This window comes from Ornithodoros turicata, chromosome 1, assembly GCF_037126465.1.
Source record: "Ornithodoros turicata isolate Travis chromosome 1, ASM3712646v1, whole genome shotgun sequence".
Taxonomy (NCBI): domain Eukaryota; kingdom Metazoa; phylum Arthropoda; class Arachnida; order Ixodida; family Argasidae; genus Ornithodoros; species Ornithodoros turicata.
Window position 1 is genome coordinate 368,096 of NC_088201.1, and position 16,358 is coordinate 384,453.

The following is a 16,358-nucleotide window of genomic DNA, read 5'->3' on the forward strand; positions in this document are numbered from 1 at the left end:
CTAATCCTCAGTTGTGAAAAGCCAAGCGGGTGCGAGTAAGCCTGTGATCGTTGATGGCACCAATTAACCCCTTGCAGCTGCTGCTAAGAAATTCAACAAATACTTTTCTTTGCTTTTTACTTGTGAAAATGAACCATGTTCAGCTGCACGAGTACACTGTTGGTCCAGTCATAATTTCCATTTCGGGTGTTCTTGAGACTATTAATAATTTGCCATTATCATCATCCCCAGATTGTGACAATATCTCTTCAAAGATTTTAAAACTTACAAGATACTTTTCAAGCAAGATTCTTGCTATCTTGTTTCAGCAGTCTTTGGACACTTCTGTAGCTCCCAATGACTGGAAACATGCAAGTGTCGTACCAGTCCCTAAGTCAGCTCATACTTCAGCCGTTGAAAACTATAGGCCCATATCTCTTACACGTGTGTCTTGCAAAGTACTTGAACACATTTTGTACTCTATTGTCATGAAACACTTGGTTCGATGTAATTATCTTTATAGCAATCAACACGGCTTTAGGAGTGGCTTTTCCTGCAAGACACAGCTTTTTGAATTTGTAACTGACATATATACGTCTCTTAATAATGGTAACGAAGTGGATGCAATATTTATAGACTTTAAAAAGGCATTTGATCACGTACCTCACTGTCGTCTGATTCAAAAGCTTTATATACTCTTAATCTTCACACTAGTATAATTAATTGGATAACTGCATATTTACAGAACAGGACTCATGTGTTAAGTAGCGAAATTTCTTTTTCGGACTCTTCTGTGGTAATATCAGGTGTACCCCAGGGATCGGTTTTAGGGCCGTTACTATTTTAAATTTACGTAAACGACTTACCCTCTTCAATTCAGTCGTGGATTACGCTTTATGCTGATGATGTTGTTCTTTATCGGTCAGTCAGGTCTGAAGATGACTGTACGACATTGCAGTTAGATCTCATGAAAATCCAAAACTGGTGCGATGAATGGTTAATGGAGGCGAATGTATGGTCTTTTCGAGGGCAAAGAAACGGATTTTGTATGACTACCACTTAAATACCTAGGTGTGCATCTTAAAAACGACCCCTCTTGGAACAATCATATTACAGAAATATGTCATAAAGGTAATCAGGTATTGGGTTTCCTACGGAGATCGTTGTATTTAGCTTCACCCACAGTTAAATTGCTAGCTTATCAGATACTCGTACGCTCTAAATTAGAGTACGCGTTGCTGATATGGAGTCCCTATCAGAAGTACCTCATTGATGAGCTTGAGTTCATTCAGAACAAAGCTGTCCGTTTTATATATAACAAATATGACAGGCAGAGTATCACAGATTTCAAAAAATGCAACTCATCCCTCTCTTAGAAAATGGAAGAAAAATACGGAGACTCTCATTCATGTATGAACTTTTCCATCATGGGTCTCATTATTTGCAAATGGCACATCACTCCTCAAGCCGAGTTGATCATTTATGTAAACTGCAAGCAGCTTTTGGTTACACTAATTACTTTTATTACTCCCCAATGCAAACATCCATTCGTGAGTAGAATGCCCTCCCTACGAATGTTGTAGCTTCAGCATCTCATGAACATTTTGTGAAGCAGTGCGAAATGTTGTAGTATTTATTATGATTTGTTTCTTAACTGTTTGCGTGCTATTTGTCTCATGTTCGTTTCTGTTACTATTTGATCCCTCTTTTTTCTGTTAACCCCCCTCATGTAATGCCTCTTGGCATTTGAGGTATATAAATAAATAAATAAATAAATAAATAGTTATGAAGATATGCGGCGTCAAACTGCGTAGGAAGCACATTGGTCGAAATGCCCACATGTTGATGATAATTCATTACAAAAATAACCACCAATTATTTTCAACTACTTTCAGTGCCAATTTGCCTCCTAGGGACAAGGCTTTAATATATGTTTGAAAGGAAAAAATTGGAGAGGTCGACCAGACCACTCTGCCTGATCCGGCGTGAAATCACCCAATTGTGGAATACCCTCAGGCACGAAACTAAGAAGACAATGACTTGCGTTGTCGTCTTTGTTCCATGTCTCAGGGTATTCCTCCATCGTCAATAATGGAGCGGCAGGTTGAAAAATATCCATCATGTCTGGCCATTTGCATTACCCATCATCATTGTAATCCAAATGATGCTGTAAGATATTTTGGCCCTTGTATGAAAGGAAAACGTAAAAAGAATTACTTACTCCTGAAAGGTCCGACATACGTAAATTTCCGTGGCAATGGTAAATAACTGAATAAATGGGTCGCCGCATCCCAACAGCATCAACACTCGGGATTAGGGAAAGCAGCACAGATTACATCAAAGACTTCCAGTCACCTTTTTTTTTTCTTCTAATTTGTGAACCTATATATGCCTAGTTACTAGTCCCAGCCTGTCCTGTGCTCTTTTCACGCAGCTTTGTGTCTTATCTCAATCATGCCCACAGTGGAATCATGTAGCACGCTAAACAAGAGACCTTCATGCAAGGTAGGCTTAGCAGGGTGGATCCATGTCAGAGACAATAGTGACTTTGTTGCAGTACTGAATCCCATTGTGGGCCCAATGTGGACTAGCAGCTTGTTAATCCACAGCGGTTGACAGGGAATCTCATGCATACACTGCTATTTTCTGTCTACTATTGGACTGAAATCAACAGCTGGCTATAAACTCATACCAACTGGGTGTTTTTGGATAATTTTCAGAAATCAAACATGGCACTTGGTCAACTGTGTTACAACATACCGGGCATTTTGTAAGAATCCTTTACATAATTTTTGACAATAAGATTATAAGAGCTCAACGAGTGAGTTACGAACACGCCAACTGAGTGCCAGTGTCAGTGTCAGTGATGTTACCTTTACACCACACTTTTCAATTACTGCCCCCGGCGATATATCGATAAGAAACTGAACATGGACTGTTATGCTTTCGGCACAGATATTGAGCACGCACGCCAATCTTACCAAGTATTTGGAGTATTTGTCTCATTCTCGTTAATTGGGGAGCCCCAAGCAGTAATCTTGTCACTTGAGGCTCCCCAACCCCTAGCACTCATAGTTGGAGGCTCTACGTGTTCACCTCACCTGTTCAAAGCTCACCTATGGAGCTATCCATGAGAGCTACCTAGATGTGGTTTTCGCAGGGGTGTTATGTGGCCAGGCAGATGTCCGAACGCGTACGGAATTACCTAACATCCATTAATTAACCTATTAATTAGATGTTGTTGGGGAGATAAATCCACTCTCTTCTTTAAATATCCTGAAACGAGCACGTACTTTGAGATATAAATTGCAAAATTTTGCTATCTCAAGCGCATAAAATGGGCCATCTGAGGGCCATGTGTTTTGTAGCGATTGAGCTGACTGAAAGAAACACTCATCTGTTGGCCAGATAAGCCCAAAGTCATGTCGTTTCGATGCTTGACAGGTGTGGAGTTCTGGTTTCGGCTCATTTGCATATCTCAAAGTACGTGCTCCTTTCAGGATTTTAAAAGAGAGTGCTGGATTCAAATTAAGACTGCATCCAATATTGGTGTTTTCCACATTTTTCCAAAAATTGATGAATTTTAGGTAAATAGTCGTCTAGCGGTTGCAAGCACTTCCCCACAGGATGTCCGCCTGACTACGTAACCTGCCTGCAAAAAATGGCATCAATACTGCAGCTTTTTTAAGAAAAATGTGCAAACACTAAAAACCCCATATAATACACTGCTAGACAATCCGTGTGTTGCACACAAGTATGATTGAAGCTTGATAACAAAGCGCACACCCTATTAGGTACCATTGGTGGGAAAAAACCCATGCCAAGGAAGTAGGCAACACCACTGCAGGTAAGGGTTTACTGAGCCACATAATGTAATAAATTACCCGTTTGAAGTCTTCATAGCAGGCCGGGTGGTAAATCTACCCAAGAGGGAGAGACATGTCACTTTGTCATTCAAAATGGAAATGATAAGAGGGACTTGCCTTGTCTTTGGCACGCATGGCATCACGGAAATGCCATTCTTCCTCTTCCTCCACCCAGAAGAGTTGGAATGCTTCATTGCACACTGCACAGCTCTAAACAGATATCCCAAAGAGGGAGCTCCATTAATTCCTTCTGCAAGGACTTTGGCCACAGAGCTTGGAAAATCCATCAAATCTCAGATAACTCCATAATGCTCAGACACAGACATGCCCAGACTTTTACATTTTATCAAAAAAAAAAGCTAAACAATTTCAGCTGCCTCTGAATGGCTCAAATCAAGCCCAAAGCTAGATTAGATTCTCCCCTTCCAAAAATGATCAAATATGAAAACTGGTGGGAAACTCACTGTGCCATCTCCCATGGCAGGCACACTCTCTACCATGTCTGGAGAATTCAGGTCTTGCACGATGCTGGCCTGCTGCTCAAAGAAGCTCCGAGCTGCATGGCAATGGGAGATGTGTTTTCTAGTAAGTGCTAGTCAAGTACTATGGGGCAATTTTTTGTGCATCCAAAGGCACACACTAGACACACAAAACCCAGGACTGAAGAACAGGGTGGGCCGGTTGGTGTGTGCACTCATATCAGTGGTGGCTGCCATATTGCTAGAATGGCGCAGATGCAGACTCCATGATAGGCAAGCCTGTGTGATGGGCAAGAAACAACACAAAGGCTCAAAACCAGCAAGACGTGGGAGACACAGAGAGGGAATTGAGGAGAAGTAAACCATCATGCACATCACTCAGGCTTGCCGTTTAGTATATCTGCCATATTGCCAATTGTAGGGATGAGCACTTGAAAGCAGCTGTAACAAGGGCATGCCATACCCCAAGATACCCTACCTCTTTCCTCCAGGTCTTCAATTTCCTCAAACTGAATCCAATCCTTGGAAGAGAAAGAGAGAGCAGTTGTAGGTATTCATTCACAGAGCAAACTCCACAATGAGAAACGGAAAGCGCGTTTTATGCCAACACCACCTACCTTTAAAAGAGCAAAGTAATTCTCACACTTACCAAACAGTATTTTGACACCAAAAATAAAATTAACTTATTCACAGTTCTTTCATAAAGCCCTCGAGAAAATCAACAGAGATCAACACAGTCGACTCCCGTTTATCCGGATCTTGCCGTTCCCAGCACAAATGTCCGAATAGCGAAGGATCTGAATAAATGAAACTCGAAAGGAGATGAGTCAACAGTTGTGAAAAAACATTTGCTTATTTCGGAGGGAGGGCATAAGGAAACGTCCACCGTCATTCACGTAAAATTACCACAGATATTCAGCTCCTGTAAACTACTACCTATGTCATTAACTTAAAGAGAAATTATTCTTCCGCTCAAAGAATGCCATTTTCTGTGCACTTGAACTTCATTACTCCTTGCATATTGCAGGTTTGCTTATCGATGGCCTAATGGTGTCAAAGGAGCGGTCAGCATGGTGGGGGAAATCTTTCAAGGTTGTAGCCCTGTTTCTGACTCAACCCACTTTGTGCTGGCCCACCTGGATAAGTGAATAAGGCACTTATCAGGTATTCTCCTCAGCAGTTCTTGGAACCTGAGAAACTGGAACCCAGATAAATGATATCTGTCCACATGTTTTTTGTCAGTATAGTGAGGGATAAGTCAAGTCTGGATAAATGAGGGTCGACTGTATTGTTCTTGTCATTAGTGTAGTTTGAAGAAAATTTGGACAAATAGAGTGAAGCAGCTGTCATATACATAATTCATTATTAAGAGATATTCAAAACTAGTGTCGAGGTTAACTTGTTTCAAGCAACTCACGAATTTGTTCCTTTTTTAGCTACCTTTGTCAAAGTAACTTGGGGTAAGTCCCTCTCTAATGATATGTGCCGAATGAACGTGACCCTAATTGTTGTGAATGCTAGAAATTATGCTTAGGCTGTGTATTCAGAGACTTGATCATAGCGATGGGGGCACTATGTAGCTAAATTAAATGCTACAATTGATCTACCAAATATGGCTATTCAGTGTTAGCGCAACTGTGGCTTTCGTGTTGACAGCAGGAGGGATTAGTATGCAACTTGAAACCCCAGGGAAAACTTCCTAGCATGACTATGCCACTGGTCAACTGGAAAATTGTGCTTACTGCTTTGTACTCTTTGCTGTACTGCTTTGAACCTAAGGAAGCACATCAAGGCACTGCTTCTTTCATCATAGAGCGGTATCATTTTCATGTATCAACACTTGATAGATTCAAATAGAAATTACTTGCACCATCAAGATCTAATTTGATTATGCACATTACATAGAGAAGTAACTTGGGAAGTTGAATACATTTTGTACACCCTAACTCTCAGTTGAAAAAGGGATATTACCTCCACTTCGTAAAACCACTTGCGAGAGAAGGCCTTTCGAATGCCATCCTTGCATCTGCGGTTGGTACGGAAGTGCCAGTCCAGGTGTTGGCTATACTTTTTTGACTTGTCATTTGTAAAGCGTAGCCCACACGAGGCACACTGTGCTCCAATGTACAGGGAGCTAATCACACCAGGATGTTTGCTGCAGGGAGACAAAACCATCCAAATGGACCGTACTGGGGGGTTGTTCATCAAGTCATGGCAATTTTGACAATGCATGTTGTCTTCTAAGGCAGAGTTTTAAAGGATATGAACGTTAACATGTATTAACTTTCCACGTTTCCTCAAGTAGTCATATTTAATGGTACCATCTCTACCCATTTAACACATCTGAAACCTAAAGTTGTCTATTATTCGCGTAAGAATATAAACATCTAATAATAATGATGATGATGACGATGACAAAAGCGTAAAATGAAGGTGAACAAAAAGCCGCAGGGTGCAACTTGACCAAGTTCACCTCCCATACAGCAGTGCGGCAGCAGAAAGCAACTGGTGAACACATTAATGTAATCGCTATGCAACTGACACTAGCAAATAATAATAAAACGTAAGAAACGTAAAAAAAGACTCAAAAACACAAAGCACACTTACATTAAACACCTACTCAAAAACACAAAGCTTACACTAACGAATGGTAATAAAACGTAATTAAACCGACTCAAAAACACAACAAGTAATCGACAATGTCACCCTTCGTATTATACACAACATCAATACCTGCATCTTCAGTCGAATTAAGAAGCACAGGAATAGTAAATTCCAACATTTGTTTGCCATACTAATTGGGTCGAGGAATAACCCAGCCGTGGCCAAGACGAAGAGGGTAATAGTGCAGTGAGCAGGAAAGCTTAAATAATGGCAAAAATACTTTATTTATGCTAATTGCTGCGCAATATGTTATAGACAACCTGTAGTTGTATTAGTTTCCAGATATTAATAATTCAAAAGGACTTTCTGTAGCGTGGCGGAATGGAACATCATCTAGTATAGGAAGCACTTTTTTTTGGGTGAGGAATAGGCTGCCTTGTCCACTCCCTGTGCCCCAAACCTAATGCAGATGTGATGATTGTATTCAAGAGTTACTGTACAGGGTGCCCCAGCTAAATGCAAACAGATTTAAAAAATATATATCTAGCACTTTTTTCGAGATGAAATCAATTGCAATATAGCATATGCAAACTCCTAAGGCAATGTCCTAATTCACTTTCAATAATTAACTTTTTAATTATAAAAGCTACGAGGTTGTCCCAATGAGAACATCTGGTCCCTTCGGTCCCGATATTGCTGCCGTTTTCCGAACAAAAATCCGTTCGATAGATTGTCCGCAAAAAGTTCGTGAAGGAACACAACTTTTTTTTTTTGTTCATTGCGCATCTCCAGAGACGCGTCTTCCCTTCACCCACAATGTGAGAGGGTGAAAGAGCACAGCGCCGCCTCAGTACTGAAGGGATGTTTTCATTGGGACAACTTCATAGTTTTTATAATTAAAAAGTTAATTATTGAAAGTTAATTAGGACATTGCCTTAGGAGTTTGCTGGTGCCCTCCTAACGAGTGCCCTTGAGCATATGCTATAATGAAATTGATTTTATCTTGAAAAAAGTTAGCTGGGACACACTGTGTATTATTCTAATGATTCCTGGAGTGAGTAACTATGTACACCTATGTAATGCACCAATAATACTTGATATTTTCAGTCTCAGTTGTTCGATATGATATGACCAGAACATCGATTCTGTAAAATACACACCACGAGTATTAACCACGGTACACACTTCAATGATGTTGTTTCCAATTTGAACATCTGAGGTCAAAATTTCACATTTATCTTTAAACAATTTAATTCTGCCCATACACTTACTTTACGTAAAAATATATTGGCTTGTGCTACCAGGGCATCACCTTCGGTACCCAACAGGAGAATACTAGTATCGTCTGTGTATATAAATTCTGCATCAGAACTCAGTTACAATGTCATTTATATAGACATTAAAAAGGAGAGGCCCCAGTATGCTCCCCCACGGTACCTCACATTCAATTTTCATATGGCTAGACATTATATTAATTATTATGACACACTGATACCAGTATTTTAAGTACGATATCATTAATGAAAGTGCAACACCTCTAATGCTATAATGATATAATTTGTATTCTAGAATTTTATGGTCCATAGAGTCGAAGGCCTTTTTAAAGGTCAATGAAAGCTCCTAATGTAAGATGTTTATTTTCAAAGTTATCCAACATAATTTGCTTTTCCTTAAGTAGAGCTATTTCTGTTGAGCGCACAGAAACTGAATTTTGAATCTGTAATAATCGAATGTGCATTTAGAAACGATAACAAGCGATTATGTATCACCTTTTCAAAACCTTTGGACATTATACATAAGTCATTGTGCACGTGCCGTGATGAGGATGTCCTGAACTGTGATCCACTTACGTTTTGAGCATGGTGACGTCCTGGAAGGTCAGTGGTGGAATATTTTCAAGCTCCTCTTTCATAGCACATTCTTGCAGACTCTCTTCTTTCTTGGAATTTGCTTTGAGAATGCCCACAGCCACCAGCTTGGCAAAGAGTTGTTCTACGTTCACCTCCAGTACAGTGGGAGCTCCACACACTGCTGCATTGACATGCACAAAACACTTGCCCCACATGCCAAGCTGATGGATTCTCGCAGGTGAAATGTACAAATTCTAAGCTAAGAAAATGGTTCAGTCTCATCGAATCAGGTTTTATCCTACCATGTATATACAGACAACCCTCCATTTATGAACCTTGGATTTATGAATTCCCTCGAATAATGAATGGAATTTCTGGGAACCAACCAGGAGCATTTTTGCCTTCAATTTATGAACTGATCGTTTCGAGGTCAACAGGAACCTTCAAAGAGATTATTCTGTGGTCTTACGAATGACACCTGAGGACAACACTTTTTCCAGGTATTGCACCCTCGGTTCTTAACTCGTGGAAATCTGAAGAACGAACGGGTTTTCCGGAGTCACACAAGGGGGCGACCAAGTGTTCCTGACCTCAATTCATCTCACCCGGAGATAAATAAATGGAGGCTAAAAATCCCAGTCCAGTGCGAATGGCTGACATCTCTACTTTCAAAGATTGACACAGCGCAAGGCATGGTCCAAAGCGAAATTACACAACATATTACATTATAAACACAATCCCAACTCAGAAATACTCTTCCATTTGCTCAATAGTACTCACTTAATGGAATTCTCCATTTATGAAACCCTCGATTTATTAACGATATTTCGGGAAACCGAGGGTGTTCATAAATAGTGGGTTGACTGTATTTGTCCACACTTTTATTTATCAATGACAGAACATAAATGGGCACTGCTATGAAGGCTGCTCAGATTAATGTGCCTACACCATTACTATAGTGATGCCACATTTGTGTGTTTTCCAGAGCCTTCAGAAAATTAACAAGACCTGCTCCACTGTAAAGCAGATACTTGTATTCCTAGTTAACCTTGAACCTGTTTAAATAGCTGAAATCATTTTGTTGCTTTCCCCACTTGTGTTGTTTGTCTCTAATTTATTTTGTACTTGATGGTCATCAGAATTTTCATGTAATATACCTTTGGTTTTACGCAATACAGATATTTCATTTAAAAGCTATGAGAGGAGCATTTTTCAGACCTTCCTTGCAAGAGAGTAGTAATTTAATTAGTAATAGTAACATTACTAATTACCTACAATTCATTAATCAACTTGATGAAAATGTGAGATTGGATGACTTTACAGTGGAAATAAAATATTTTTACATGGCGAGCCAACTATGAGTGACGCCACAGTCTGTGGATTAATTCTGTCCACCTGAGTGTGAGGCCCTAAAAGTGGCGAATCTAAGTAGCTTGTACCTTGCCACCTGGGCTCTACTGAGGCCGGCGGAAACATACATTTACACAATTTCTCATGTGGAACTGAGAGGTTTAGAAGCCATCAAGCAGTCCCATATAGTACATGAAACACATATGAAAACACTCATGGAAGTCCAACTAAGTTTTCTAAAAATCAGTCAAGAGCTACTACATCTAAAAAATATTAGGGAAACAAATAATTACACCAGAGCACTTTGTGACACAAAACTAGGGTGTTTGATGAAATCACTCTGTGTACACAATATACCACAAAAACAACAGGTCTGACATATGACGGCAAGGTACAACTTGATGACCTTCCGAGAGCGACATTCAAGTTGGTTGTGTGCGTAGAATAGAAAATACTCAACCTTGAAAAGCCTTTCAAGATACTACCAACTTGAAACAAACACAAAGATGCTCAGAGGAGGAGGATCGAGGAACACAAAGTGAACACCTATTTGTAGTCACGCTTCTACAGACCCTTCATGCCAGCACATTGTCCACTAAGGTTACCAGACATGAATGCCCAATCTTTTTCTCAGCCTTCCTGTCTCCCAAATCCCCACCCAAGCTGAGGTTCCTTTCCTGCGCTGCGACAATGAGTCCTAACTAGGACAAAAAGTCAGTCTGCAGCTGGGATAGCACGATCAGCTCATAAACGTATTCTTCACGTGCAGCCATAGAGCTTAGGCTACTTTTCCTTTGTATGTGCACTTTCTGGCTTGCACTGCTGCCTCCACAGGTGTTGCTGACACCGTGGAACACCTACGTCTCGCCGGGACCCACTGTCTATGCCTACCCAAGCTGAGGTTCCTTTTCTGCACTGCGACAGTGAGTCCCAACTAGGACAAAAAGTCAGTCTGCAGCTGGGATAGCACGATCAGCTCATAAACGTATTCTTCACGTGCAGCCATAGAGCTTAGGCTACTTTTCCTTTGTATGTGCACTTTCTGGCTTGCACTGCTGCCTCCACAGGTGTTGTTGACATCGTGGAACACCTACGTCTCGCCGGGACCCACTGTCTATGCCTACCCAAGCTGAGGCTCCTTTTTTGCACTGCGACAATGAGTCCGAACTAGGATGAAACGTCATTCTGGGATAGCACGATCAGCTCATAAACATATTCTTCACGTGCAGCCATAGAGCTTAGGCTACTTTTCCTTTGCATGTGCACTTTCTGACTTGCATTGCTGCCTCCACAGGTGTTGTTGACATCGTGGAACACCTACGTCTCGCCGGGACCCACTGTCTATGCCTACCCAAGCTGAGGCTCCTTTTTTGCACTGCGACAATGAGTCCGAACTAGGATGAAATGCCATTCTGGGATAGCACGATCAGCTCATAAACATATTCTTCACGTGCAGCCATAGAGCTTAGGCTACTTTTCCTTTGTATGTGCACTTTCTGGCTTGCACTGCTGCCTCCACAGGTGTTGTTGACATCGTGGAACACCTACGTCTCGCCGGGACCCACTGTCTATGCCTACCCAAGCTGAGGCTCCTTTTTTGCACTGCGACAATGAGTCCGAACTAGGATGAAACGTCATTCTGGGATAGCACGATCAGCTCATAAACATATTCTTCACGTGCAGCCATAGAGCTTAGGCTACTTTTCCTTTGCATGTGCACTTTCTGACTTGCATTGCTGCCTCCACAGGTGTTGTTGACATCGTGGAACACCTACGTCTCGCCGGGACCCACTGTCTATGCCTACCCAAGCTGAGGCTCCTTTTTTGCACTGCGACAATGAGTCCGAACTAGGATGAAACGTCATTCTGGGATAGCACGATCAGCTCATAAACATATTCTTCACGTGCAGCCATAGAGCTTAAGCTACTTTTCCTTTGCGTGTGCACTTTCTGACTTGCACTGCTGCCTCCACAGGTGTTGTTGACATCGTGGAACACCTACGTCTCGCCGGGACCCACTGTCTATGCCAACCCAAGCTGAGGCTCCTTTTCTGCACTGCGACAATGAGTCCCAACTAGGATGAAACGTCATTCTGGGATAGCACGATCAGCTCATAAACATATTCTTCACGTGCAGCCATAGAGCTTAGGCTACTTTTCCTTTGCATGTGCACTTTCTGACTTGCACTGCTGCCTCCACAGGTGTTGTTGACATCGTGGAACACCTACGTCTCGCCGGGACCTACTGTCTATGCCTACCCAAGCTGAGGCTCCTTTTCTGCACTGCGACAATGAGTCCCAACTTGGATGAAACGTCATTCTGGGATAGCACGATCAGCTCATAAACATATCCTTCACGTGCAGCCATAGAGCTTAGGCTACTTTTCCTTTGCATGTGCACTTTCTGACTTGCACTGCTGCCTCCACAGGTGTTGTTGACATCGTGGAACACCTACGTCTCGCCGGGACCCACTGTCTATGCCTACCCAAGCTGAGGCTCCTTTTCTGCACTGCGACAATGAGTCTTAACTAGGATGAAATGCCATTCTGGGATAGCACGATCAGCTCATAAACATATTCGTCACGTGCAGCCATAGAGGTTAGGCTACTTTTCCTTTTCATGTGCACTTTCTGACTTGCACTGCTGCCTCCACAGGTGTTGTTGACATCGTGGAACACCTACGTCTCGCCGGGACCCACTGTCTATGGTTACCCAAGCTGAGGCTCCTATTCTGCACTGCGACAATGAGTCCCAACTAGGATGAAACGTCATTCTGGGATAGCACGATCAGCTCATAAACATATTCTTCACGTGCAGCCATAGAGCTTAGGCTACTTTTCCTTTGCATGTGCACTTTCTGACTTGCACTGCTGCCTCCACAGGTGTTGTTGACATCGTGGAACACCTACGTCTCGCCGGGACCTACTGTCTATGCCTACCCAAGCTGAGGTTCCTTTTCTGCACTGCGACAATGAGTCCCAACTTGGATGAAACGTCATTCTGGGATAGCACGATCAGCTCATAAACATATCCTTCACGTGCAGCCATAGAGCTTAGGCTACTTTTCCTTTGCATGTGCACTTTCTGACTTGCACTGCTGCCTCCACTGGTGTTGTTGACATCGTGGAACACCCACGTCTCGCCGGGACCCACTGTCTATGCCTACCCAAGCTAAGGCTCCTTTTCTGCACTGCGACAATGAGTCTTAACTAGGATGAAACGCCATTCTGGGATAGCACGATCAGCTCATAAACATATTCTTCACGTGCAGCCATAGAGCTTAGGCTACTTTTCCTTTGCATGTGAACTTTCTGACTTGCACTGCTGCCTCCACAGGTGTTGTTGACATCGTGGAACACCTACGTCTCGCCGGGACCTACTGTCTATGCCTACCCAAGCTGAGGCTCCTTTTCTGCACTGCGACAATGAGTCCCAACTTGGATGAAACGTCATTCTGGGATAGCACGATCAGCTCATAAACATATCCTTCACGTGCAGCCATAGAGCTTAGGCTACTTTTCCTTTGCATGTGCACTTTCTGACTTGCACTGCTGCCTCCACAGGTGTTGTTGACATCGTGGAACACCTACGTCTCGCCGGGACCTACTGTCTATGCCTACCCAAGCTGAGGCTCCTTTTCTGCACTGCGACAATGAGTCCCAACTTGGATGAAACGTCATTCTGGGATAGCACGATCAGCTCATAAACATATCCTTCACGTGCAGCCATAGAGCTTAGGCTACTTTTCCTTTGCATGTGCACTTTCTGACTTGCACTGCTGCCTCCACAGGTGTTGTTGACATCGTGGAACACCTACGTCTCGCCGGGACCCACTGTCTATGCCTACCCAAGCTGAGGCTCCTTTTCTGCACTGCGACAATGAGTCTTAACTAGGATGAAATGCCATTCTGGGATAGCACGATCAGCTCATAAACATATTCGTCACGTGCAGCCATAGAGGTTAGGCTACTTTTCCTTTTCATGTGCACTTTCTGACTTGCACTGCTGCCTCCACAGGTGTTGTTGACATCGTGGAACACCTACGTCTCGCCGGGACCCACTGTCTATGGTTACCCAAGCTGAGGCTCCTATTCTGCACTGCGACAATGAGTCCCAACTAGGATGAAACGTCATTCTGGGATAGCACGATCAGCTCATAAACATATCCTTCACGTGCAGCCATAGAGCTTAGGCTACTTTTCCTTTGCATGTGCACTTTCTGACTTGCACTGCTGCCTCCACTGGTGTTGTTGACATCGTGGAACACCCACGTCTCGCCGGGACCCACTGTCTATGCCTACCCAAGCTAAGGCTCCTTTTCTGCACTGCGACAATGAGTCTTAACTAGGATGAAACGCCATTCTGGGATAGCACGATCAGCTCATAAACATATTCTTCACGTGCAGCCATAGAGCTTAGGCTACTTTTCCTTTGCATGTGAACTTTCTGACTTGCACTGCTGCCTCCACAGGTGTTGTTGACATCGTGGAACACCTACGTCTCGCCGGGACCCACTGTCTATGCCTACCCAAGCTGAGGCTCCTTTTCTGCACTGCGACAATGAGTCCCAACTAGGATGAAACGTCATTCTGGGATAGCACGATCAGCTCATAAACATATTCTTCACGTGCAGCCATAGAGCTTAGGCTACTTTTCCTTTGCATGTGCACTTTCTGACTTGCACTGCTGCCTCCACAGGTGTTGTTGACATCGTGGAACACCTACGTCTCGCCGGGACCCACTGTCTATGCCTACCCAAGCTGAGGCTCCTTTTCTGCACTGCGACAATGAGTCTTAACTAGGATGAAATGCCATTCTGGGATAGCACGATCAGCTCATAAACATATTCGTCACGTGCAGCCATAGAGGTTAGGCTACTTTTCCTTTTCATGTGCACTTTCTGACTTGCACTGCTGCCTCCACAGGTGTTGTTGACATCGTGGAACACCTACGTCTCGCCGGGACCCACTGTCTATGGTTACCCAAGCTGAGGCTCCTATTCTGCACTGCGACAATGAGTCCCAACTAGGATGAAACGTCATTCTGGGATAGCACGATCAGCTCATAAACATATCCTTCACGTGCAGCCATAGAGCTTAGGCTACTTTTCCTTTGCATGTGCACTTTCTGACTTGCACTGCTGCCTCCACTGGTGTTGTTGACATCGTGGAACACCCACGTCTCGCCGGGACCCACTGTCTATGCCTACCCAAGCTAAGGCTCCTTTTCTGCACTGCGACAATGAGTCTTAACTAGGATGAAACGCCATTCTGGGATAGCACGATCAGCTCATAAACATATTCTTCACGTGCAGCCATAGAGCTTAGGCTACTTTTCCTTTGCATGTGCACTTTCTGACTTGCACTGCTGCCTCCACAGGTGTTGTTGACATCGTGGAACACCTACGTCTCGCCGGGACCCACTGTCTATGCCTACCCAAAATGAGGCTCCTTTTCTGCACTGCGACAATGAGTTTTTTCTGGGAAACAAATTGCACACATCAAAACCTTCCACGCTATTCGGTAAAATGACACACACACTTCCATCAGGCGTCTTAATCTTCTTCTTGATCTTGTTAACGAAAGAGTGGTAAGCTTGATCTCCAAGTGTCTGACATGTTCTACAGATCCATTCATTACGTTCAAATCAAACGAGCCCAGAAACCATGTTCTATTAATGTCCCAGTAGGACATGACCCACGTCTGAGGATCATGTGCTATGAAGCAATGACACTTACTGTAGTCGGCGCTTACCTGTTGGCCAGATAAAACGCTAAGTAACAATGGGGTCTTTCCAGTTCAGTATCAGCTCCCTCCCAACATCTGATGATGGATATCACAAACTATGTGCTCGTTTCCGCATTTTTAAACACCTTCAACCTGCAATCTCACATTTGTTAAAAAATGTATGAAGAAGTTGATTAATCAATTTATGTAATTAGTTAGGCACCTTTTAGTGACATGCTCTTTGGCAAAGAATGTACACTTTGCAATGACCTCCCGTAGCTTTCCGACAAAAAATGAGTACAGAATAGGAACACCATGTAACATACTTATACAGGCTGTCCCAGAAAACGTGTCACTGAATTATAATAAAAAAAACTATGCCACCTAGAATCACGTGATCAACGACATTTGTTTTTGCTCTGTTTTTGCCACCTCTTGATGTGAATGTTGTCTAACCTAAGTTTTATTATGCTAATTATTACGAACTGAACTCGAAAATTTCC

At 42.9% G+C, this 16,358-nt stretch overlaps 1 protein-coding gene across 9 annotated transcripts in view; it reads right to left on the bottom strand.

Moving 5' to 3' along the window:
• The window catches only part of LOC135377207 (pre-mRNA cleavage complex 2 protein Pcf11-like), a 98,079-nt gene that overhangs the window by 41,278 nt on the left and 40,443 nt on the right, over positions 1–16,358 (bottom strand). For 8 of the 9 annotated variants that reach the window (XM_064609500.1, XM_064609495.1, XM_064609494.1 and 5 more), the window contains 6 exons: positions 8,779–8,959; positions 6,296–6,479; positions 4,803–4,845; positions 4,310–4,401; positions 3,963–4,055; positions 3,864–3,899 (listed from right to left, as the gene is read on the bottom strand). In XM_064609500.1, the coding sequence (XP_064465570.1) occupies positions 3,864–3,899; positions 3,963–4,055; positions 4,310–4,401; positions 4,803–4,845; positions 6,296–6,479; positions 8,779–8,959 (629 nt within the window). The other variant, XM_064609502.1, reaches the window with a different exon arrangement.